At 39.6% G+C, this 27,209-nt stretch overlaps 1 protein-coding gene and 1 long non-coding RNA gene across 2 annotated transcripts; both read right to left on the reverse strand.

Annotated features, from left to right (window-relative positions):
• Positions 1–1,493: 1,493 nt before the first annotated feature.
• LOC115177708 (uncharacterized) lies at positions 1,494–13,318 on the reverse strand. The gene is made up of 2 exons (XR_003872455.1): positions 12,847–13,318; positions 1,494–3,163 (listed from the first exon to the last, which is right to left on the reverse strand). It is a non-coding gene; the product is annotated as an uncharacterized LOC115177708 (long non-coding RNA).
• Positions 13,319–16,974: 3,656 nt separating this feature from the next.
• LOC115177670 (zinc finger protein 239) lies at positions 16,975–21,202 on the reverse strand. Its single transcript, XM_029738616.1, has 2 exons — positions 20,545–21,202; positions 16,975–18,128 (listed from the first exon to the last, which is right to left on the reverse strand). The coding sequence occupies exons 1-2, from the start codon at positions 20,882–20,884 to the stop codon at positions 17,326–17,328; spliced, it is 1,143 nt and encodes a 380-aa protein (XP_029594476.1). The 5' UTR covers positions 20,885–21,202; the 3' UTR covers positions 16,975–17,325.
• Between the last annotated feature and the right edge of the window lie 6,007 nt (positions 21,203–27,209).

Here is a 27,209-nt window from a genome sequence, read left to right on the forward strand (position 1 = left end):
ATAATACTAATGTAAACATTCATGTGGTGGTGAATGTTTTTCATGTCAACATCTTATCAATGTCATCAGAACAACATCACATTTTTATACTCCTTTAACTTGAAGACTAGTACAGGAATTAACTCAATTACACAATTCAAGAGGTTTCAAAGTTAGAATCCAAGGTCCCATGGGCCTCAGTTGGTAGATCGTGGTGCTTGCAACGCCCGGGTTATGGGTTTCCCACGGAGGACCAGTACAAAAATGTATGCACTCAGTACTGTAAGTCGATCTGGATACCGCCCCACTAGATCCACAGACGATGCAATCGCCATCACACTGCCTTATCCCATCTGCACAAGAGGAATACCTATGTCAGAATGCTGTTCATTGACTATAGCTCAGCATTCAACACCATAGTACCCTCCAAGCCCATCACTAAACTCGAGGCCCTGGGTCTGAACCCCGCCTTGTGCAACTGGTCCTGGATTTCCTGACAGGCCGCCCCCCAGGTGGTGAAGGTAGGAAACAACACCTCCACCGCTGATCCTCAACACAGGGGCCCCACAAGGGTGTGTGCTCAGCCACCTCCTGTTCACACATGACTGCGTGGCCATGCACGCCTCTAACTCAAATCATCAAGTTTGCAGACGACGCAACAGTAGTAGGCCTGATTACCAACAATGACAAGACAGCCTTCAGGGAGGAAGTGAGGGCCCTGGCAGAGTAGTGCCAGGAAAATAACCTCTTCCTCAACAAAACACAGTGTGGTGAAGGCATAGCAGCGCCTCTTCAACCTCAGGAGGCTGAATAAATTCGGCTTGACCCTAAGACTCTCAAACTTTTACAGATGTACCATTGAGAGCATCCTGTCGGGCTGTAGCACCGCCCTTCAATCGCAGAGCTCTCTAGAGGGTGTTATGGTCTACCCAACGCATCACAGGGGGCACACTGCCTGCCCTCCAGGACACCTACAGCACTTGATGTCACAGGAAGGCCAAAAAGATCATCAAGGCCATCAACCACCCGGACCACGGCCTGTTCACCACGCTATCATCCAGAATGTCGATGTCAGTACAGATGCATTAAAGCTGGGACCGAGAGACTGAAAACCAGCTTCTAGCTCAAGGCCATCAGACTGTTAAATAGCCATCACTAGTCAGCTACTCAACCCTCACCTTAGAGGCTGCTGCCCTATATACATAGAGATGGAATCACTGGCCACTTTAATGTTTACATACTGCTTTACTCATCTCATATGTACATACTGTATTCTACTGTATTTAGTCAATGCCACTGACATTGCTCGTCCTAATATTTATATATTCCATTCTTTTAGATATGTGTATTGATGTGAATTGTTAGATACTACTGCACTGTTGGAGCCAGGAACACACGCATTTTGCTACACCTGCAATAACATCTGCTGAATATGTGTATGTGACCAATAAAATATGATTTGATAAGAAGCGTCTGCTGAATGACAAACATGTGAAATGTAAAAATGTAATTAATGCACGTTAAATTTTTTTATTTTATTGAATTTGAAAAATCATACAATCTACCTGCAGTGAAGCTGCTCAATATTTACATTGCATTCAGTCATCTAGCAGCCATTCCCATCTAAAGCGACCCACAATAGTAACTAGGGTCAAGCGCCACGCCAAGGGGCAAATCGACAGATCTCACACACAGTCGAATCGGGGACCCAAACCAGCGACCACTCGGGCCACCGGCCCACGCTCCCAAACGCCAGGCCACCAACCATCCAAGACCCACACACAGTCCTCCCCCGAAAAACCTCTGTCAACATCCTGGTACTCAAATAAAACTGGTATACTTAGCTATTTATGCTATTTTTGTTTCTCCACCAATTTTGATCCTGATCTAATCATTTACACTTTGCAATATCCAAATCATGCATCCAATCAAATTTCTTCAGTAATATCCAAATCCAAGAGGTTTCAAGGATAGAATCTAGAAATGCACATTCTATTAATCTATATAATAATTTACATTTTTAAATACCAATATTCAAATCTATACTTCATAATCAAAATACAGATTTAAAAATATATATTTTGATTTGAGATATGATCATGTCTTAAAGAAAAACAAAAGTAACCCTGTTTTTGAGTAAGCTTTCATATACATTGATTTGATGTGGCATAAACCAAATCACAATTTCTTAAGTCAAAAATATAAGTCAGAACACAGCGCCTGTATTCTCTCATGTGATTTCAGGTCCTCTGACAGGGAAAATGTATTTCCACAATGAGAAGATTGGAAAGGCTTCTCTCCATAGTGTCTTCTTTCATGCACTTTCAGGTTCCCTGCATTTCTAAAACTCTTTCCACACTGAGAGCAGTGGAAAGGCATCTCTCCTGTGTGTGTGTCATCTCATGCATTTAAGTTCCCTAACTAGGTAAAACTTTTCCACAGAGTGTGTCCACTCATGTGATTTCAGGTAGCCTAGCTGGGTAAATCTATTTCCAGTCTGAGCAGTGGTCGGGCTTCTCCCCTGTGTGTGTTCTCTCATGCGTTTTCAGATTCCCTAACCAAGTAAAACTCTCCGCACTGGGAGCAGTAGAAAGGCTTCTCTCCTTCTCATGTGTGTGTGTCATTTCATGCGTTTTCAAGGCCCCTAACTGGGTAAAACTTTTTCCACACTGGGAGCAGCGGAAAGTCTTCCCTCCTGTGTGTGTCATCTCATGCATTTTCAGGTTCCATGAATGGGTAAAACTTTTCCCACACAAGGAGCATTGGAATGGTTGTTCTCCTGGGTGTATTCTCTCATGATCTTTCAGATGCGCTAACTGAATAAATCTCTTTCCACATTGGGCGCATTGGAAAGTCCTCTCTACTAAGTGTGTTCTCTCATGTTTTTTCAGGTCCCCAGATGAGAAAAATTTATTTCCACACTGGGAGCATTGATATGGCTTCTTTCCAGTGTGTGTTCGTTCATGCAGTTTTAGATTGCCTGAGTGTCCAAAAGCCTTTCCACACTGGGAGCATAGATATGGCTTTTCTCCAGTGTGTGTTCTTTCATGCACTTTTAGATGCCCTGAGAGTCTAAAACCCTTTCCACACTGGGAGCAGTGGTGTGGTCTTGCTGGTTTGGTCTTCTGTGGGTCAGGTTCCCCTGAATGACTTTTCCCGCTGTGAGAGTCTGGTCTTTCACCTGCTGAAGACAAACAGAATATTTGGTTAAACAGAGAGACCTGAAAGAAACCTCTACATCAGTGGTTCCCAAACGTTTTATAGTCCCGTATCCCTTCAAACATTCAACCTCCAGCTGCGTACCCCCTCTAGCACCAGGGTCAGCGCACTCTCAAATGTTTTTCAAACTCTCAAATCATTGTAAGCCTGCCACACACACACTATACAATACATTTATTAAACATAAGAATGAGTTTGTCACTTCCTACGAGCCGGGTTGCGACAAAGAGCTGTTATAGTACCAGGGCACAAATAATAATAATCAATAATTTTGCTCTTCATTTAACCATCTCACATATAAAACTTGATTTGTTAATCGAAAATTGTGAGTAAGTCACCACAGATTAATGAGAAGGGTGTACTTGAAAGGATGCACATAACTCTGCAATGGTTGGTTGTATTGGAGAGAGTCACAGTCTTAAAATCATTTTCCACACACAGTCTGTGCCTGTATTTAGTTGTCATGCTAGTGAGGGCTGAGAATCCACTCTCACATAGGTACGTGTTTCCAAAGGGCATCAGTGTCTTAACAGCGCGATTTGTCAAGGCAGGATACTCAGCGCAGCCCAATCCAGAAATCTGGCAGTGGCTTCTGATTTAAATTCAATTTTCACAGAACCGCTTGTTGCAATTTCAATGAGGCTCTCTCGTTCAGTGGACTGGAGGCAGGGCATGAAAGGGATAACGAATCCAGTTGTTTGTCATCCGTTTCAGGAAAGTACCTGCGTAATTGCGCACCCAACTCACCTCAGGTGCTTCGCTATAGCACATTCGACATTGTCTGTAAGTTTGAGTTAATTTGCACATAAAAAAAATAAATAAATCATACAATAATGGAAAGACCAGTGTGTGTTGTCCTTGTTAACGCAGACAGAGAAGAGCTCCAACTTCTTAATCATTGCCTCAATTTTGTCCCGCACAATTGAATATAGTTGCGGAGAGTCTCTGTAATCCTAGATTCAGATCATTCCAGTGAGAAAAAACATCACCCAGATAGGTCAGTCGTGTGAGAAACTCGTCATCGTGCAAGCAGTCAGACAAGTGAAAATTATGGTCAGTAAAGAACTTTAAGCTCGTCCCCCAATGTAAAAAAAAAAGTCAATATTTTGCCCATTGATAACCAGCACACTGGTGTCGTGTCTTCGGCTATGCCGGATTAAGTGATATGACATGCTATTCTATAAAATCCTTTCTCTGTAATTAATATTACCTGATTGAGCTAATCATGTAAATGTAATTAACTAGAAAGTCGGGGCACCACGGAAGAACGTTTATAGAGTTGTTATCTTCCGAATAAACTCTTGAAGACCTAGTAATCTTTTACATCAATAGCAGTCCACATTAATCGTCACCTTATTTTCAGTCTCATATGAAAGTTGTAAATTCTCGGTTATCTTCACGAACGCTGGCTAACAAGTTGAATCAGCAATACAAAATTGGGTTTAATTATTTATTTACCAAATACCTAAACTAATCACACAGAATTACATATACACAGAATACAAATGTCGTCATACAGAAAACGTCCCTGGTGGACGGAACCTGTATGAGGCTTGTTACACAAAGAGAGGGGGTTGGGCTTGAATGAAAGAGCGGGAAGACTGAGGAACAAAGGGAGAAGCTGTGCTATCGTAAATACAGAATCTTATGCATTCTAAATTACCGCCCCTTTGGAAAAGGAAAATGCAATAAATATTTACTCTGAGCTGTGCTTCGGTAGGTTGGTCATAGATGCTGGCCGTGTTGACCAACAGAGATCTTCCTGTCCTTGGAAGAATGTCACTGGTGGTAAATTGGATACGTTGTAGTATCTTTGTTGTGTGTTAGACTGGATACGTCGTCCGTTCTTTCCTAGCCCACGTTTACAGCGGCCGCTGCTAACTCAACGGCTAGGAAGTATCACTTCTGTAGTGAATAAGAGTTCAAGGTTCATACCATTCACAACCAAAGCTCACGCTGAGGTTGGCTTAGTTCTGTACTTAAAATGTTAGTCCTTTTAACGCAGAGGCTGCAGACCTCACGTACCCGGAACAGGCTGGTTACCTTTTCGTCAAAGGCTTATATAGTGGAGAGGGAGAAGGGTGTGTTTCATCGTTGATAACCCATGTCTCTTCACAGGGACGGGCCACTGATTAAGCAGGGCACTTTCCTTATGAAAACCCAATTCTCTCATTTGGAAGCTAAAATTACATTTAATCTTCTAACAAACAGTTTCAATATCAAACATTTAAATTGCATAACAATTCCATGTTACTCTGATAACTAGAGGGTGTATACCTTCCCAGGTACAGTTTATGTCGTCCTGTCATCAGTCATAATGTCTCAGATGACAACCGAGCTGACATCCATACTCATTAAGTTCCAACGCATATTTCCAACTGGTTCTATTACCGAAATATGGTTCCTTTCCCCCCACTTGTTTGATGTTCCCAGACTCTCTATATTTAACAAAGGCTATTCAAAAGTCCTTCAGTAGGGTCAGAGAGAGAGAGGGGAAGGGAGAAAGGTATTTATGGGGGGTCATAAACCTTACCCAGTGTCATGAAGTTGGCCTGTGGGTATGTTGTAAAAGCGTTACATGGTCGCTGCCCATATCATTGCATAACGCATAGCCTTGTTTTTCAAACTGGCATGTTTTGTTTCTAAATGTCTGTGCAAGAGAGAAGGTTTCATCAAGTTGTGAGATGGTACTTTTGCACATAACACTGTGACTGAGGAAAGGCACTACTCCCAATATAAGTGAACCCCAAATCAATGTAGTTATTATATTTGCGCCTCTTCGATGGTCCAACATCCCTGTCTGTTGTTCCGTGCTTTCCCGGGTAAGGGGGCAGTAGTTCTTCGGCTGCATCAGATTCACAACTGTCAGTGTCCATGCTACCTGGGCTAACACCACATTTAGAATTACTGATGATAGCATTGGATGTGCTCGTGGAAGCAGAACAACTTGTGTCGTCGACAGGTGCAGGTGTTGTACTGCTGGTAGTAGCAGTACTACCAGTAGAGCTGGTATGTGTCTCTATGGATGAAGGCCTTACTTTTTTTAACCATTTCTCAATTTTTGAAAAAACGGAATGAGCAGCAGCTACGTTTGGCTACCTACGGACTGTTAGTTGAATTCCCGCAAGAGAGTAATGGTTAATATGATTGGATGTTAATTATTTAACTAGGCTACCTGTATTTGACATTGTGGTGTTATTTCACTGAACACTAGATGGTTGAATTTTATTTTTGGTAATGATACGAGACTACTAAGGTGATTAAAAAAAACTCACCGAAATCTATAGCCCCGTTGGAAAATATAAATGGACTGTTTGAAAAATGTGAAGACCATACATACATACATACAATGTGAATCACATTTTTATTTGGCATACCCCTGGGGGGAATAACTGCTCTACATGACAAAACTGTCTTTCTACAAGGTTTAATCTAGACTAGATCCCTCAATAAAATTATTAATCTTCAAGATCCTGGTGCTTGGTTATGGAGCATTAAGGGGAACTGCTCCTCCCCTTCCTCCAGGCTATGATGGATGCAAGAAATTAGCTGAACAACTTGTATATTTAAGAGTTGTATTAAACCTAGATGTGCACAGGGAGACCGCAGAGACTAAATGACTATTGTACATGGTTGTAACACTGTGCCACCCTCCTGGAGGGAGGGCAGACCTAAATACTCTGGCCTTAACTGTTCCTTGTTTCATCCATCCCTGGGTCATAACATTAACCTCTTACATCTAGATGTTCCGCTAGCGAAACACCGCTCCAATATCCAATGATAGGGCGTGGCACGAATTACAAACTCCTAAAAAATCCCCAAACTTCCATTTTTCAAACATATGACTATTTTACACCATTTTAAAAGACAAGACTCTCCTTTATCTAACCACATTGTCCGATTTCAAAAAGGCTTTACAACGAAAGCAAAACATTAGATTATGTCAGGAGAGTACCCAGCCAGAAATAATCAGACACCCATTTTTCAAGCTAGCATATAATGTCACAAAAAACAAAACCACAGCTTAATGCAGCACTAACCTTTGATGATCTTCATCAGATGACACTCCTAGGACATTATGTTATACAATACATGCATGTTTTGTTCAATCAAGTTCATATTTATATCAAAAACCAGCTTTTTACATTAGCATGTGACGTTCAGAACTAGCATACCCACCGAAACTTCCGGTGAATTTACTAAATTACTCACGATAAACGTTCACAAAATACATAAATTATTTTAAGAATTATAGATACAGAACTCCTTTATGCAATCGCGGTGTCAGATTTTAAAATAGCTTTTCGGTGAAAGCACATTTTGCAATATTCTGAGTAGATAGCCCGGCCATCATGGCTAGCTATTTTGACACCCACCAAGTTTGGCACTCACCAAACTCAGATTTACTATAAGAAAAATTGGATTACCTTTGCTGTTCTTCGTCAGAATGCACTCCCAGGACTTCTACTTCAACAAATGTTGGTTTGGTTCCAAATAATCCATAGTTATATCCAAATAGCTGCATTTGTTCTTGCGTTCAAGACACTATCCGAAGGGTGACGCGCCGGCGAGTATCGTGACAAAAAAAAATCAAAATATTCCATTACCGTACTTCGAAGCATGTCAAACACTGTTTAAAATCAATTTTTATGCGATTTTTCTCGTAAAATAGCGATAATATTCCGACCGGGCGACGTTGTTTTCGTTCAAAGACTGAAAATGTAAAATGGACACTTCACGTGCACCCGTTTCATTGTTCTCAGATCGACCACTATCCAAATGCGCTACTGTTTTTCAGAGTCATCATTCCACTTTCTGGCGCCTTCTGAGAGCCTATGGGAGTCTTAGAAAATGTCACATTACAGCAGAGATCCTCTGTTTTCGATAAAGAGGCTATAGAAGGCCAAGAAATGGTCAGAGAGGGCGCTTCCTGTTTAGAATCTTCTCAGGTTTTGGCCTGCCATATGAGTTCTGTTATACTCACAGACACCATTCAAACAGTTTTAGAAACTTTAGGGTGTTTTCTATCCAAATCAAACAATTATATGCATATTCTAGTTTCTGGGCAGGAGTAATAACCAGATTAAATCGGGTACATTTTTTATCCGGCCGTGGTCGGAATATTATCGCTTTTTTACAAGAACAATAGCATAAAAATTGATTTTAAACAGCGTTTGACATGCTTCGAAGTACGGTAATGGAATATTTTGAATTTTTTTGTCACGAAACGCGTCAAGCGCATCACCCTTCTTTACCATTCGGATAGTGTCTTGAACGCACGAACAAAACGCCGCTATTTGGATATAACTATGGATTATTTGGAACCAAACCAACATTTGTTATTGAAGTAGAAGTCCTGGGAGTGCATTCTGACGAAGAACAGCAAAGTTAATCAAACTTTTCTAATAGTAAATCGGAGTTTGGTGAGTACCACACTTGGTGGGTGTCAAAATAGCTAGCCTGTGATGGCCGGGCTATCTACTCAGAATATCGCAAAATGTGCTTTCACCGAAAAGCTATTTTAAAATCGGACATAGCGAGTGCATAAAGGAGTTCTGTATCTATAATTCTTAAAATAATTTATGTATTTTGTGAACGTTTATCGTGAGTAATTTAGTAAATTCACCGGAAGTGTTCGGTGGGAATGCTAGTCACATGCTAGTCACATGCTAATGTAAAAAGCTGGTTTTTGATATAAATATGAACTTGTTTGAACAAAACATGCATGTATTGTATAACATAATGTCCTAGGATTGTCATCTGATGAAGATCATCCAAGGTTAGTGCTGCGTTTAGCTGTGGTTTGGGTTTATGTGACATTATATGCTAGCTTGAAAAATGGGTGTCTGATTATTTCTGGCTGGGTACTCTGCTGACATAATCTAATGTTTTGCTTTCGTTGTAAAGCCTTTTTGAAATCGGACAGTGTGGTTAGATTAACGAGAGTCTTGTCTTTAAAATGGTGTAAAATAGTCATATGTTTGAGAAATTGAAGAAATTGCATTTCTAAGGTATTTGAATATTGCGCCACGGGATTACACTGGCTGTTGAGTAGGTGGGACGCAAGCGTCCCACTGGCCCAGAGAGGTTAACCCAACCAGAAAACTCTGTTCCGCCACCTCTGGTGTCTTGTCCCTCCCACCCCTACCGGAGGGCAGCTCCCGCTCAGCCCAGTCAAAGCTCTTCTCTGTCCTGGCACCCTATTGGTGGAACAATCTTCCCCCTAATGTCAGGACAGCAGAGTCCCTACCCATCTTCTGAAAACCAACCTTTTTAAAGAGTATTTTAAATATCCCCCCCACACACTTGCAGTCTTAATATGAGCACTGACTTCGCTGATAACTACTTCATTGTGGTAGGTTGTTGTCTCACCTATGTAAGTCTCTCTGGATAAGAGCGTCTGCTAAATGACTCAGTACTGTAAGCCTCTCTGGATAAGAGCATCTGCTAAATGACTCAGTAACGTACATCTCTCTGGATAAGAGTGTCTGCTAAATGGCTGAAATGTAAATGTAGAACAGCAGAGTGCGTCATCACAGAGTGACTGTAGTGTTAAAGTGATAATACCAAATGCTAACCTCTCCTGTTATTGTAATGGTGAGAGGTTAGCATGTCTTGGGGCTATGACATATAATGCTAACCTCTCCTGTTATTGTAATGGTGAGATGTTAGCATGTCTTGGGGCTATGACATATAATGCTAACCTCTCCTGTTATTGTAATGGTGAGAGGTTAGCATGTCTTGGGGCTATGACATATAATGCTAACCTCTCCTGTTATTGTAATGGTGAGATGTTAGCATGTCTTGGGGGTATGATATTTAAGTGATAATACCAGAGTAGCCGGTGTTTGGAGGGTATATTTTAGGTGTTCTGCCTCGGCCACCCAACTGTGCCAATATATCCTCCAGACACTGGTTTCCAAGACATTATCACTTCCTAACGACGGGTTAGCAACATATTCAAATAATGACTGACATATATTCCTTAAAAATGTTATTTTAAAGAATTTATTTCATACCATTTCATCCTTCCATGAGCTATTATAGTCCCAACACAAATCTAGGGTTGCTACCCATGGCAGTTAGGTTACTAGAGATGCGCCCCAATCGTGAAATCCTTTTGTTCTCCATCTATGGACGCAACCCAGTCATTCGTTTTAAAAGGTCCTGTTGCCCTGCTGGCTGGCAACCCTCTTATCCCCTTGTTTGCTAGCTAGCCATCTACAGCTAACACTGTCACATCAAACAATGTATCCAGAATAACATAAAAGTAGCCGTATTTGCCTTTAAGCTGTTTGAACAAAAATATAAAAAATGCAACATAATCCATCCACCTGACAGGTGTGGCATATCAAGAAGCTGATTAAACAGCATGATCATTACACAGGTGAGCCTTGTGCTGGGGACAATAAAAGGTCACTAAAATGTGCAGATGTGTCACAAAATAATGCCACAGATGTTTCAAGTTGAGGGAGCATGCAATTGGCATGATGACTGCAGAACAGCCCATGACAGCTGTTAGAGAATTAAATGTTCATTTCTCTACAATAAGCCGCCTCCAGCGTCATTTTAGAAAATGTGGCATTGTGTCCAACCGGCCCCACAGCCGCAGACCATGTGTAACCAAGCCAGCCCAGGATCTCCACATCCAGCTTCATCACCAGCGTGATTGTCTGAGGCCAGCCACCCGGACAGCTGTTGAAACTGTGGTTTTGTACAACCGAACAATTATGGAAACAGTCGCAGAGAAGCTCATCTGTGTGTGCATCGTCCTCACCAGGGTCTTGACCTGGCTGTAGTTCGGTGTTGTAACAGACTTCAGTGGGCAAATGCTCACCTTTGAAGGCCACTGGCACTCTGGGGAAGTGTGCTCAATGTTTGAATCCTGGTTTCAACTGTACCAGGCAGATGGCAGAAAGTGTGTATGGCATCGTGTGAGCAAGCGGTTTGCTGATGTCAACGTTGTGGACAGAGTGCCCCATGGTGGCAGTGGGGTTATGATATGGGCAAGCATCAGATACACACAACGAACAATTGCATTTCATCAACAGCAATTTGAATGTACATTGTCATGCCATTCATCCGCCGCCATCACCTTATGTTTGAATATAATGCACATAACAATGTCGCAAGGATCTGGACAGTTCTTGGAAGCTGAACATGTCTGTTCTTCCATGACCTGCATACTACATGTCACCCATTGAGCATGTTTGGGATGCTCTGGCTCGACGTGTACAACAGAGTGTTCCAGTTCCCGCCAATATCCAGCAACTTTGAAAAGGAGTGGGGCAACATTTCACAGGCCACAATCAACAGCCTGATCATATGCGAAGGAGATGTGTCGAGGCAAATGGTGGTCACAACAGATACTGACTGGTTTTCTGATCCACGCCCCTACTTTAAAAAAAATAAATGAAGGTGCACTACATGACCAAAAGTATGTCGACACCAGCTTGTCGAATGTCTAATTCCAAACTCATGGCCATTAATATGGAGTTTTTCCCCCTTTGCTGCTATGTCATGTCAGGATATCTATTGAAATTATGCATTTGGGGAGAAATACAGATCCATAAATGATCAAGTAATAAATACCAAAATCATGGCATTTAATATGGAGTTGGTCCCCCTTTGCTGCTATTACAGCCTCCACTCTTCTGGAAAGGCTTTCTACTAGATGATGGCACATTGCTGCGGGGACTTGCTTCTATTCTGCCACAAAAGCATTAGCGAGGTCGGGCACTGATGTTGGGCAATTAGGCAATTAGACATGAAACTGATAGCTGGGAGGGCATACAGGCTGGGCTGAAACATGAAACTGATAGCTGGGAGGGCATACAGGCTGGGCTGAGACATGAAACCAATAGCTGGGAGGGCATACAGGCTGTCGCAAATGTATTAACGCACAATTTGCCTAAATGAGTATTGGAAACACTTAAAAGTACAAAAATCTGTCATTCTGCCCCTGAACAAGGCAGTTAACCCACTGTTCCTAGGCCATTATTGTAAATAATAATTTGTTTTTAACTGACCTGCCTTGTTAAATAAAGGTTAAATATCCATAATGAAAGTGAAAATGGTTTTAGATTTTTATGCAAATTAAAATTTTAAAAAATCATACAGAAATACCTTATTTACATAAGTATTCAGACCCTTTGCTTTGAGACTCAATTGAGCTCAGGTGCATCCTGTTTCCATTGATCATCCTTGATGTTTGTACAACTTGATTGGAGTCCTCGACTAGGCTGATATCTTGTTTAATGAGTTTTTGTAAACAAACACTATATAGTTGGAAAACCTGGTTAAAACTATAATTTTTTATCTTATGGATGGTGAGTCATTGTATTCATAGCTTTTTTTATATATAGAATTTGAGAGTGGTTACATACCGGTGACTCCAGCCCCCATCCCTTAGCTGTTTACAAAAACAAGCTTTGGGCCAGTAACTGAAACGTCGCTGATTCGAATCCCAGAGCCAACTAGGTGAAACATCTGTCGATGTGCCCTTGAGCAAGTCACGTAACCATAATTGCTCCTGTAAGTCGTTCTGGATAAGAGCGTCTGCTAAATGACCCTTTTTTTTAAGCGTCATGGCGGCCATTTTGTTGTTGTTTGACAAGGTTTTGCTACTGTTTTTAAAATAGTACTCACTGGTGTTAATCAGATCTCCAGTCTCGTTGCCTTTCACTGTGACATCCTCCTCTTCCTCTTCATCTTTCACGACAACATTAAGCCACAGACCCTGTTTCTCGGTCCAGCAGACATCCTCTTCTTTAACCGGCGGGGAGTACCTTGGTGAGCTCATGGTCAGGGATTTTAGCTAGCTTGTTAGCATAAGCGACTAGCCTTGTGCTAACTTAACCAGTCAGCTAGCTGACTAACAACGTAAATACGGGGGGGGGGGGGGTGAAATGGTTAACTAGTAGATACGACAGACGTATGTTTAAAACACAATGACTAATATACACCGAAACGTCTAAAGAGCTCCAATGTTTCGGCTGTTGGCTAGCCAAGATACCTGAGATGGCTGATTAGCTGTTGTTAAAGAAGCGTCTCGTCCACTACATTTAATGCCACGTCACACTCTGGCAGCATCGCCTGTAAAACGCATATCGCCATCTGGCTCACTGGAGTGGGACGGGTAATGCAGTTTTATGGAAATATTTATTTAATTTTTCATGTTGGTCTTTTGACCAGTGGCATGTAATATTTTAACATTAGATATTTTTCAGAGCTGATCTGTTAGGTCCCCAAAAAATATCTGAAATGGTCTGCCTTTGTAAACAGCCTACTGCTCCTGCATGGTGTAACAATACATCATGTAGATGTATATAATGAACAGACTAGGTCTATACTGCTCCGACATGGTGTAACAATACATCATGTAGATGTATATAATGAACAGACTAGGTCTATACTGCTCCTACATGGTGTAACAATACCTCATGTAGATGTATATAATGAACAGACTAGGTCTATACTGCTCCGACATGGTGTAACAATACATCATGTAGATGTATATAATGAACAGACTAGGTCTATACTGCTCCTACATGGTGTAACAATACATCATGTAGATGTATATAATGAACAGACTAGGTCTATACTGCTCCTAGATGGTGTAACAATACATACAGCTCTGGAAAAAATTAAGAGGCCACTGCAAAATTATCAGGTTCTCTGGTTTTACTATTTATAGGTATGTGTTTGGGTAAAATGTACATTTTTGTTTTATTCTATAAACTACTGACAACATTTCTCCCAAATTCCAAATAAAAATATTCTCATTTAGAGCATTTATTTGCAGAAAATGACAACTGGTCAAAATAACAAAAAAGATGCAGTGTTGTCAGACCTCGAATAATGCAAAGAAAATAAGTTCATATTAATTTTTAAACAACACAATACTAATGTTTTAACTTAGGAAGAGTTTGGAAATCAATATTTGGTGGAATAACCCAGATTTTCAATGACATCTTACATGCGTCTTGGCATTCTCTCCACCAGTCATTCACATTGATGTTGGGTGACTTTATGCCACTCCTGGCGCAAATATTCAAGCAGCTCGGCTTTGTTTGATCGCTTGTGACCATCCATCTTCCTGTAGATCACATTCCAGAGGTTTTCAATGGTGTTCAGGTCTGGAGATTGGGCTGGCCATGACAGGGTCTTGATCTGGTGGTCCTCCATCCACACCCTGATTGTCCTGCTGGAAAAAACAATCCTCATAGTTGGGGAACATTGTCAGAGCAGAAGGAAGCAAGTTCTTCCAGGACAACCTTGTATGTGGCATGATTCATGCGTCCTTCACAAAGACAAATCTGCTCGATTCCAGCCTTGCTGAAGCACCCCCAGATCATCACCGATCCTCCACCAAATTTCACAGTGTCTGCGAGACTGGCCTATAAGCCAGTGTCTCGCACCCACTGTGAAATTTTGTGGAGGATCAGTGATGATCTGGGGGTGCTTCTGCAAGGCTATTGAAATTGAACTTCAGTTCATGAAAAAAAACTACCGGGTTATGTGTTGTGAAGCTAGCCACAATAGTGGAATTTGCGGTTTGCTTTCAAGATAAGAGTTCAGAGTTCTTAGACTCCAACATCCCCATTGCATTGTTTTTCCTATGGAATAGTGTTCAATACACATAGTTGGTTGACTGGTACTTTAAATGTGGCTCAATTCACAGTGGTTTGAGTCCCGCAATAAGAGCTACGACACTAATGTTCTCTGGGAGCCACTGAGTAGACTGATACCCCATGTCATTGATCCACAATCCATAGGTAAGGCTGTACAGTGAAATGAATATGCCCCAAATGCAATTCTAAAGTCTAATACATCCAGTGTGATTAAAACAGATTTTTAGCATGATCTATTAAATTATGACATAATTCCACTATTTGTATTCATTTGCATCACAGTCAATTACATACTTTTATTTTGAAGGCTAACCGCAAATTCCACTATTGTGTCTAATCCTTATTGTGGCTAGCTTCACACAGATGGGTCCGACCATTAATCAAATAAAAACTGTCTTATAAATTAGGGTTATTTTAGATGATGACACCTAGCTAGATAGTTAGCTAGTTAACTATAGCTACTGAAACAGATTGACATCGTCCACGCGCTTCCTACATTTGGAGTAGCTTACTGAACGCGCGAACAACAAGGAGTTATTTGGACATAAATTATGGACTTTATCGAACAAAACAACATTTGCTGAGGACCTGGGATTCCTGGAAGTGCCTTCTGATGAAGATCATCAAAGGTAAGGGAATATTTCTAATGCAATTTATGATTTTAGATGACTCCAAGATGGCGGCTATCTGTATAGCCTGGTGTATTTTTCTGAGCTCAGTACTCAGATTATTGCAGTGTGCTTTCCTCGTGAAGCTTTTTTGAAATCTTTCATAGCGTTAGCATAAAGGAGATGTTCATCTATAATTCTTTGAATGACAGTTTAATTTTGTATCAACGTTTATGACAAGTATTTTTGTAAATTGTGGCGCTGATTCACCGGCAGTATTTGAGGGAAAATATTTTCTGAACTTCACGCGCTGATGTAAAATGCTGTTTATAAATATGAACTTTATCTAACAAAAAAATGCATGTATTGTATAACATGATGTCCTAGGAGTGTCATCTGATGAAGATCGTCAAAGGTTAGTGCTGCATTTAGCTGTGTTTTGGGTATTTGTGATGCATGCTAGTTGCTTGGAAAATGTCTGTGTGGTTATTTTTGTCGATGTACTCTCCTAACATAATCTAATGTTTTGCTTTCGTTGTAAAGCCTTTTTGAAATCGGACAACGTGGTTCGATTCAGGAGAAGTGTATCTATAAAATGGTGTAAAATAGTCCTATGTTTGAGAAATAGAAATTATTAGATTTGGTTTTGAATATGGCGCTCTGATTTTTTTCACTGGCTGTTGATCCCGCTAACGGGATCGGAGCGGCAAGATTAATGAAAATAAATAGCTAGCCAGCTACTTAACCCTGTTGCCCAAAGCTAACGTTATAAGCAGCTGGCTAGTGAGGCTCGACAGGACCGGGACTGATTCCCCTTGTCATTGTTCCACAATCCATAGGTAAGGCTGTACAGTGAAATAAGAATGCCCCCAATGCAATTCTAAAGTCGAATACATCCAGTGTGATTTAAACACATTTTTGTCAAATTAACAAATTGCCTTTTGTTGATTTTATATAAACATCATTCTAACCTTATTTAGCATGATCTATTGAATTATGGCATAATTCCACTATTTGTATTCATTTGCATGACTGTCAATTACACACTTTTATTTTGAAGGCTAACCGCAAAGGCCACTATTGCGGCTAATCCTTATTGTGGCTAGCTTCACATAGATGGGTCCAACCATTAATCAAATTAAAACTGTCTTATAAATTAGGGTTATTTTAGATGACACCTAGCTATATAGTTAGCTAGCTAACTATAGCTACTGAAACTGATTGTTGTGTTGCTATGTTTTTGGGGAAGAACACTGCATCCAAGAGCTAGCTAGATTTTTTTTATGACCAGCACTGTAGGTGCGCGAGACAACTTTACCAACATCATATCATATGAAATACAAGTGATCATGTAATCAATGTGTAATAATAACTACGTAAAAGATTATAAATGTGTTAAATTATTATGTGAAGTGCCGTCATATTCAGGTCCTGATTGGTCAACAAGCTTATGACACGTCAGTGTTTTTTAAACAAAGACCCAAACGGCGTTCCACATCCCCAACACACACACACAGAAAAACACAGAGCCAGAGTAAAAAAAGAAGACTATTTAATCACAGAGAGTGTGTACATAGAATCTACATAAAAACTGACACACTCCATATTAAATTCATATATTGGCATTTGAGTAGGTTTTCTCCAATTTGATTTCATATGGAAATAAGATCATAAACAAAACCACAAAACACCAATTTTCAGTAAAAGATGAGACAAGTGTGTGAACAATGTGTGTGTGTTACCTCATGAATTGTAAGTATGTGAAAAATCACTCTCCACACTGGGAGCATGGGTAAGGCTTCTCCCCTCTGTGTTTAACCTCATTCTTTCAGGTGCCTAAACTGGGTAAATATCTGTCTACACTGGGAGCATTCGTAACATTTCTGTCATGTGTGGATTCTTTCATGTGATTTCAGTTGCCTTAACCAGGTAAATTTAATTCCACACTGGGAGCACTGGAAAGGCTTTTCCCCAGTGTGTCTTTGCTCATGATTCTTCAGGAAGCCTGATGAGGTAAAATTCTTTCCACACTGGGAGCAGTGATGGGGCTCTTCTTCTTTGTGTGTCCTCTCATGTGATTTCAGGTTACCTAACCGGTTAAAACTCTTTCCACACTGGCAACATTGGAAAGGCTTTTCGCCTGTGTGTATTCTCTCATGTATTTTCAGGCTCCCGAACTGGGTAAAACTCTTTCCACACTGGGAACATTGGTATGGCTTCTCTCCAGTGTGTGTTCTCTCATGCTCTTTCAGTTGCCTTACCCAGCTGAAACGCTTTTCACAATGGAAACAGTGGTAAGGCTTTTCCCCTGTGTGTACTCTTTGGTGTTCCTTCAGGTTACTTAACCGCTTAAAAGTATTACCACATTGAAGGCATTTGTGAGGCTTATCTCCTGTGTGTATTCTCTCATGTGATTTCAGGCAACTTAACTGTGAACATCTCTTTCCACACTGGGAGCATTGGTAAGGCTTCTCTCCTGTGTGTATTCTATTATGTATTTTCAGGCTCCCTAACTGGGTAAAACTCTTTCCACACTGGGAACATTGGTAGGGCTTCTCTCCAGTGTGTATTCTTTCATGCACCTTCAGTGTCCGTAATTGGGTAAAACTCTTTCCACAGTAGGAACAGTGGTGTCGTCTTGCTGGTTCAGACGTCTCTTGCTCTGGTTCTTCTGAGTCTGGTGTCTCTCCTACCAAAGACAAACCGTGTGTTTAATTTAACAGTGAGATCAGGGTCGTATTCACTAGAAACTAAAACGAAACGGTGTTCACTAATGAATACGACCCTGAATTAAACCTTCACATGATAAAAACTGTCTTCCTATTAGGTTTAATCCAAATCAGATCCCTCAATAACCTGAGGTCAAGTTCCATGTGTTTTTCTGGTGCTCATTATGAAAAATGAGTCAGTAGCCAACAATCAGACAATAGAAAGGTGGAGTCAATTAGGCCTATTTCATAAGTTCTCGTTGGTCAGCATTTGTCTCCTGTTCTGTCTTTCGATGTCAACAATCCTTAATTAAACACAGTCCTCGTCATATTAGCAGCCCAGGCATCTTTAGATCTCTTTCTAAGTTCCTGACGGAGATGTTTAACAATGGTGTTGTCCTGCGAATTGCATTTTGGCAAATGTTTGAAAAGGATGTTTTATTGGCTGCTTCAATACAGGAGTTGCATGTTGTTAATATTAATTACCATAATCCTAATCTAAATATGATTTCTGTAATGGCCACATTCATAATTAAGTTGGAAATTGCATGCATTTTGGCCATTACAGAGTAGGAGGGCAAGTCTCAAAAAAGGCTTTTCAGTCGATCATATTTCATGTTTTTTTGAAAGAGCTCACAGAGCTTGTTCTCCACTCACAGCTATCCCCAGTGTTAGTTATAACATGGATAGGCATATCGAAGGAAAGGCTTGGCTGAACACAAACCAAAAAATGTAAGATTGTAACATTATTACTTCAGAGAGGAAAACAACCGTTATGGATGTTACAGCCTTCATTATGGATGTTACAGACGGACAGACATTCAGATCTGAAATATTTCTTGATTCAAATCTATCATAATACATTTGCTTACATTTGGAATATTTTAAGTAGATGGGCAAAACAAGTGACCTAAGAGACTGAGCGTCGTCGTCAGTGCCAGGCGGGCCTGATCCAGTGTCTCAGAAATGGCCACCCACCCTCACGCCTAGTGTCTAGGGTTGGAGGCAAAGAAGGGTCTGACCCGGTACTAGATGGGTGTACCTAATAAATTGGCTGATGAGTGTCTCTTAATTGTTAATGTTTTCTCTAAATAAGCATTTTTGTACAATTAAAGGTCAAATACACTACATTTAAAACAGTCATCAGTAATCGAATGAATTCAGGGCATGTGAAATTATACCTAGGCTAAATATATGCCTTCCACAACCATACATTTAAACAGTTTAACCTACTTTTATGCAATAATCTCAATTGAAGAAAAATAAATAGTACAGGACTATTCACAGATAGTTGATAAACACCCTTCTCATCTTTCTAAAAAAATAGTACTGCCATGTATGAGATTCATTTCAGCATATATATATATATATATAAATAAATAAGAGAGAATCTTAGCCAGAACACATCATTTTTCAAGATATCAACAATTGCTTATGGATGTTAGCAATCTCATAGCGCTGAAAAAGTAAACCGAAAGGAGAGAAACCAATATAAACCATGTAAAAACCTTGATGAAAGTTCTCTTTACAGATGAAGTTTTAATATGATCCGATGTATGCTGCAGTTTTTACAAAAACATTTCCTCTCCCAGTCACCCCCTCCTCCCTATCTTTACAAGACTGTAGAACACACAAACAAAACTCAAGACACTTCAATGTGGCCTGTACTGCTTCATTAACATCTTCTTAATTAATACTGAAGGAAAGCTGTGAGTGGAAAAAAACAAGCTCTCTGAGCCCTTACTAAAAGCCATGAAATATGATTGACTGAAAATGATTATTTTTAGACTTGGCCTCCTACTATGTAATGTCAAAATTCAGGCAATTTCCTCCCTAAACGTTTCAATTAAAGCCTGAACTCCAAAATATAGACCTGCAAAGGGCTGATTTGGGATTTTGCCACTGAGGCTCTTCAGCTACTTTCCCAGAATCAGATGAACTTGTGGATACCATTTGTATGTCTCTGTGTCCTGTATGAAGGAAGTTAAAGGTCGTTTTGCGAGCCAATTGCTAACTAGTGTTAGCACAATGACTGGAAGTCTACAGGTATCTGCTAGCATATACCCATATACTTCCAGTCATTTTGTCAATTTCATGTAACATCCATAAAGCTTCCATTCGTTTTATTTATCTAACATGCCAATATTTAGAATTCAGATTTCCCGGATATACACTCTGCCCAAGGGCTACTACAGACAAACAAATCAAACGTTTAATTTATATTTGTCTTTCCATTCTGTGAGACATTACAGTTGTGATGTAATGTCCATAACGCTGGAATCGCCCATAACTTCAGTAGAATGACCCTTTAAAATAACATCAGTTCAACAGAAAGAGATATTCAGGGGCATCAGTTCAACAACTCGAGTTTGTGCACCTTTTAAAGACAGTACTCACTGGTGTTAATCAGATCTCCATTCTGCTCTTCTTCCTCCTCCAATGTGACAGTAATCTCCCCCTCCTCCTTCACTCCGAAAACGTCTTCCTCCTCTTTCACCGTGACAGTCGTCTCCTCTTTCACTGTAAAAACTGCACTCTCTTGTTTAACTTCCGCCTCCTCTTTCACTGAAACGTCTTCCTCTTTCACTGTAACAGCCTCGTCCTTTACTTCTTGTTTAACTGTGACAGCCTTTTCTTCCTTCTCCTCTTTCACGAGAGCTTCTTTCTCCGTCCACCGTTCCTCCTCTTTAGCAGGGGGGTAGTAGCTTGTTGAACTCATGGTCGGGGATGTTAGCATTAGCGATTAGCCTAGTGCTACTGCTACCTTAACCAGACAGCTAGCTTACGTACATTTTATATGAACAGGGGTAACTAGTAGTTACGACAGAAGTGTGTTTAAAACAGTGGCTAATAATCACCGAAAGCGTATAAAGAGCTCACATGTTCCTGCTACGTTGGCTAGCAAAGCTACCGAGGTCGCAGTTGTGGTTGTTGAATAAACTTCCCGTCCATTAGATTATACGTCACAATGGCAGCATTGCCTGAAAGACGCCATTCGCCATCTGCTGACTAGAATGGGTAACGCAGTTTAAGAAATTAATATGTATTTTATTTATTTTCATTTATTTCATTAAATAATGTTAAACGAAAACGTACAAACAGAAGCATGTGTTAATCGCTGCAGATCTTCAGTAAGGGCTCCCGAGTGGCACTGCATCTCAGAGCTAGAGGCGTCACTACAGACCCTGGTTCGAACCCGGCCTGTATCACAACCGGCCATGATCGGGAGTCTCATAGGGCGGCGCACAATTAGACCAGTGTCGTCCTAGTTAGGGGAGTGTTTGGCCGGGGTAGACCGTCATTGTAAAACAGTAATTTGTTCTTAACGGACTTGCCTAGCAAAATAAATAAATAAATAAATAAAAAATAAAACCATTATAATAATTTAGAAAATCAGTCAAACAAACAGATATCACAATAAGCAGAGATGTCTATACTGCTCCTACATGGTGTAACAATACATCATGTAGATGTATATAATGAACAGACTGGTTCCATACTGCTCCTACATGGTGTAATAATACATAGATGTTTATTATGAACAGACTGGTTCCATACTGCTCCTACATGGTGTAACAATACATAGATGTTTATTATGAACAGACTGGTTCCATACTGCTCCAACATGGTGTAACAATATATAGATGTTTATAATGAACAGACTAGGTCCATACTGCTCCTACATGGTGTTACAATACATCATGTAGATGTCCAGTGCATTCGGAAAGTATTCAGACTCCTTGACTTTTTCCAAATTTGGTTACGTTACAGGCCTTATTCTAAAATTGATTAAACATTTTTTTCCCCTCATCATTCTACACACAATACCCCATAATGACAAAACGAAAACAGGTTTTTAGAAATGTTTGATGACAGATTTGCACACTCTTGGCATTTTCTCAACCAGCTTCATGAGATAGTCACCAGGAATACATTTAAATTAACAGGTGTGCCTGTGTCAGACGTCATCAGAGCGCGCAACAGGACACTGTACTGTCTACACTCGGTTTGTTGTTTACATTTTAAAAAATCATTAAATCGATTTGAATCCGAACTAAAGTTTTGTTACTAAGGATTCCACAACGAGGTTAGCCTTTACGGCTGGGACTGCAAGTTTGTGTTCCTTTTTTTGGTGTGGATTCCACGAGTGCTAGCTGGCTGTACTACAGACACCTGTCATCGTCATGGCAAAGTCTCGTTTTCTTTTCGTAAAACAACTGGTTGCAGTATAGAGCCAATCTGGATACCAAGGAGATCCAGAGGGAAATCGATGAGTACCAACAGCTTTACACTATGGAGGAACAACATACTCCTTCGTGGAAAGATCCAACCACCTCACAAAATAACTTTAACCCGACAAAAAAAAAGAAAAACAGATTCATCTACAGACACGGACGATTTACTTACCATTGAGGTAGAGGCTAGTGCTCTGGCTGGAATCCATGCAACAGTGGAAAAGTTGTGTGAGGAGGTAGCAGGGCTGAGGGGGAGTTTGGAGTTCAGCCAGAGTGAAATTCTCATGCTCCAAAGAGAAAACAAGACACTCACAGCCAAGGTAAAAATACACGATTCCAACATGGATTGTCTACTCAGGGAAAACAGGGTGATGAAGGAGACGCTACTAGACATACAAGTCGTAGCACGCGTGAAAATCTATTTTTTTCTGGTATTCCGTCGTAAGAGACTGTATCCGGTACAAAGACAACAAAGGAAGGATGTTAGGCGTGCCTTTATCATTGTGGACAAACTCTTTATAGATGGACAGCTATTCCGAGACAGCTCCATAACACCGTGGCTGTTCTAAATTCTACAGGGACTTCAGGTTACAAAAAAAAAGAAGGTATGGGAACTGTTTAAAATATCTGAACATTATGAAGCGGATATGAACACACATGTACTCAACTACGTGCTTGCTTACACATACGGACTTATACATACACACACACACACTTGATCTCGCTCTCTTCTCTCACTCTCTCTCCTCTTCTCTCCCTCTATTGTCAAGAACTGTTTTATAATGTAATGTGTTTATTGTTTGTCTATCTTTTTTATGTATTTGTCTACAAGTTTATATATGTTTACAACAAGCAAGGGGAAGATATCAAAATAGGGGCATTGGGAAATAACAACATATTGTACGGAATACATTTGTACTGTAGTGAAGACGTCTCTAGAGTAATGCAAGGTCTCTTTCATGATCATGTGAAACATCAATTGCTATGGAAATGCTGGGATGTGTCTTTCAATGATGTTAAAGGTAATTATGATGCAACTATGTTGGTGATACGATATGGATTACAATTATGAATATTAAGGCTATACGCACTACATGTTACACACATAGACACTCACAGTTATTATTTATTTGGACATCACACATTATAGTTTTACTCTTATACAGACATCATACACACTCTCATTATATCATATCCAATATAATACACATCAACCTACTCAGATTTGTTACACACATAATTTGTTTCAATTTTCTAACATCTGTGGCATTGGCTCACAGGCACAGGCAAGGGAATAAAACAAATATTGCTAGAACCTATTTCTTGAATTCTAAATATCAGACATTTGAAAGCTCTAGTTTTGACCGTCATAATACCTCTGATGGCAGTAACTTTACAAGCACTAATTATGGTCAATTTAGCCTGAGAATAGTATCTAGTTATGGTAAGGGGTGAAATAAGTATAGCCAGTTATAATTGTAATGGTTTGGTAGATTATAAAAAAGAAGATCAGTCTTTACATGGCTAAAATAAAATTAATATAACATATACTGTTTACAGGAAACTCACTCTACATCCTTAGATGAAGATGCGTGGAAAAGGGAATGGGGTGGTGAAATAATGTTCTTTCATGGACAAAGGAACTCAAAGGGTGTGATGATATTAATTAACAAAAATTTCAATCTGAATGTGCAAATAATCAGGAATGATTCGCAAGGAAGGTGGATCCTTTTGAATATGAAAGTGGATGAAAAAGAGATTTGGCTCATTAATCTTTATGGTCCAAATCAGGATGATCCACACTTCTGCGAAAACATTTATACCAATTTATTGAACTTACAGGCAACAAATGATCTAATCATTATGGTAGGAGACTATAACACAGTGTTAAGTACCTCAATGGACCGTAAAGGTAACCCCTCTACAAACTATCATCACCGTGCCCTTAAGGAAATCACAAATATTATGGACACATTAGAAATAGTGGATATTTGGAGACTAAAAAACCCCGACCTAGTGAGATATACATGGAGGAGACTTAATCAAGCTAGTCGTCTTGACTACTTTCTTGTCTCTTTCATCAAAGGTTAAAAAAGTTTTAATAGGAGACGGAATGCGATCGGATCATCATCTAATTGGCATTCACATAACTCTTATAGTTTTTCCACGTGGACGGGGATATTGGAAATTTAATCAAAGTTTACTGGAGGATAACTTATTTTTAACTAAGACAAAATAATTTATAACTGAATTGTTCCAGTATAATATAGGTTCAGCAAATCCCCTTATTGTTAGGGATACCTTTTAAATGTACCTTCAGGGGTCATTCAATTCAATAGTCATCAATAATAAAAAAAACAGTTTCTGGCTAAAGAAACAAGACTAACAAGGGAAATCCATGAACTAATAGTACAGGTAGATAGCAATAAAAATGATACTACAGAGATACAAAATAAGTTAGAGGAAAAACAAAAAGAACTTGAGGAACCTATTCAAGAACGATCTAATGTAATCTATTACAAAAATAAAGCAAACTGGATGGAATATGGAGAAAAATGCACAAAATTCTTCATGAATCTCCAATACAGGACCGCTAACAAAAAGAATTTGCAGAAACTCGTTACTGAAGACGGAGTCATCTATGATTCTCCGAATGATATTCTAAAAGAGGAAGCAAATTATTTTAGGCAGATGTTCTTTTTTCCTTCTCATCCTCTCCCACTGAATGAAGATTACGGTAAGGAATTATTTCCAAATAATATAAAAAAATGGAAAATTAACAAATGTACAGAAAGGTCAGTGCGAAGGCCAAATTACAGAGGAATAACTTTTTGAGGCTATTAAATCCTTTCAGTCTGGAAAAACCCCAGGGCTTGATGGCATACCGGTAGAGGTATATCAAGTATTTTTTGATATACTAAAAGCTCCATTGTTAGATTGTTTTAACTACTCTTATAGAAATGGTAGTCTGTCAGGTACTCAGCAGGAAGGTCTGATTTCTCTATTATTAAAACAAGACCCAGATGGCAAATATAAAGATCCAGTCCATCTAAAAAACTGGAGGCCTCAATGTTATGATGCAAAAATACTAGCAAAATGGATAGCACTCAGAATTGAAAGGGGTTTACCAGGTATTGTTCATCCTGATCAGACAGGTTTTTTACATGGACGATACATTAGAGATAATACACGACAACTACTAGGAATAATAGAACATCATGAAACATATAAGAAGCCAGGAATGGTATTTATAGCGGATTTTGAAAAGGCATTTGATAAAGTAAGACTGGATTTTATTTATAAATGCCTGGATTTTTTCAATTTCGGTAATTCTCTTAAAAAATTGGTAAAAATAATGTATAGCAACCCCAGGTGTAAAATAGTAAATAACGGCTACTTCTCAGAGAGTTTTGAATTGTCATGGGGAGTTAAACAAGGGTGTCCGCTGTCACCATATCTATTCATTATGGCCATCAAAATGCTAGCTATTAAAATCAGATCCAATAACAACATTAGAGGATTAGAAATCCGAGGCTTAAAAACAAAGGTGTCCATGTATGCCAATGACTCAAGTTTTATGTTAAGTCCACAAGCTAGATCCCTGCAATGTCTCATTGAAGATCTAGATAACTTTTCTGTACTCTCTGGACTAAAACCTAGTGTACAAGTGAACAATATTACGTATTGGATCCTTAAAAAAATACAACTTTTACATTACCCTGCAGCTTACCTATAAAATGGGCTGATGGTGAAGTAGACATACTCGGTATTCATATCACTAAATATATAAATAAGCTTTCCACAATGAATTTCAATAGAAAACTTTAAAAAATAGACAAGATCCTGCAACCATGGAGAGGCAAATACCTGTCTATATATGGAAAAATTGCCCTGATTAACTCCTTAGTCATATCTCAGTTTACTCACTTACTTACGGCGCTGCCTACTCCTGATGATTCGTTTTTCAAATCATATGAGCAAAAAATATGTTGCTTTATCTGGGACGCTAAACCAGACAAAATAAAACGAGCCTATCTATATAATGAATATGAATTGGGTGGGTTGAGATGATTAAATATAAAAGCACTAAACCTCTCTTTAAAAGCTTCAGTCATTCAAAAGTTTAATTTGAACCCTAAATAGTTCTCAAGTAGATTAATAAGAAAAGCTCATCCATTGTTTAAAAGTGGCCTTTTTGCCTTTGTGCAGATTGCCATGTCTTATTTTCGATTAATTGAAAATGATACTTTTTTCAAAGTATCTGTCTTTTTCAAACAAGCATTGCAGAGCTGGCTACAATTTCAATTTCATCCCCCTGAAAAGATACAACAAATATTATGGCTGAACTCAAATGTGCTGGTTGATAAAATACCTGTATTTATGGGAAAGATGTTTGAAAAGGGCATTTTGTTCTTAAATGATATTGTAAATTGTAATGGTAGAGTTATGTCCTTCATGGAGTTATCAGAATTGTACGGGAAGGTCTGCTGAATCCAAGAGTACAACCAATTGATTACAGCATTGCCCCAAAAATGGAGGAGGCGTGTGGCAGCGGGAGGAGGTAGGGAACTGGTCTGTCTGCCCAATATAAAAGGATCAAAACTGGCGGAGGAATAAAAATAGCATAAATAGGAAAGTATACCAGTTTCATTTGAGGACCAGGATGTTGACAACTGTGTCATACAGATTGCAAAATAGTTGGGAAGAGATTTTTGATGTACCGATTCCATGGTATGAGTTGATATATAAAACAACGCAAGATTCAAGACTTCGTGCTTTTCAGCTAAAATTATTATACAGAATTCTTGCCACCAACAAAATGTTGAA

The sequence above is a fragment of the Salmo trutta genome, chromosome 38 (assembly GCF_901001165.1).
Source record: "Salmo trutta chromosome 38, fSalTru1.1, whole genome shotgun sequence".
Classification (NCBI taxonomy): Eukaryota; Metazoa; Chordata; class Actinopteri; order Salmoniformes; family Salmonidae; genus Salmo; species Salmo trutta.

Coding starts and splice junctions, on each gene's coding strand:
- LOC115177670 (XM_029738616.1), bottom strand. CDS start 20,884: ATGCTAACATCCCCGACCATGAGTTCAACAAGCTACTACCCCCCTGCT. Junction 18,129..20,544: donor TGGAGATCTGATTAACACCA/GTGAGTACTGTC, acceptor TGTCTTTGGTAG/GAGAGACACCAGACTCAGAA.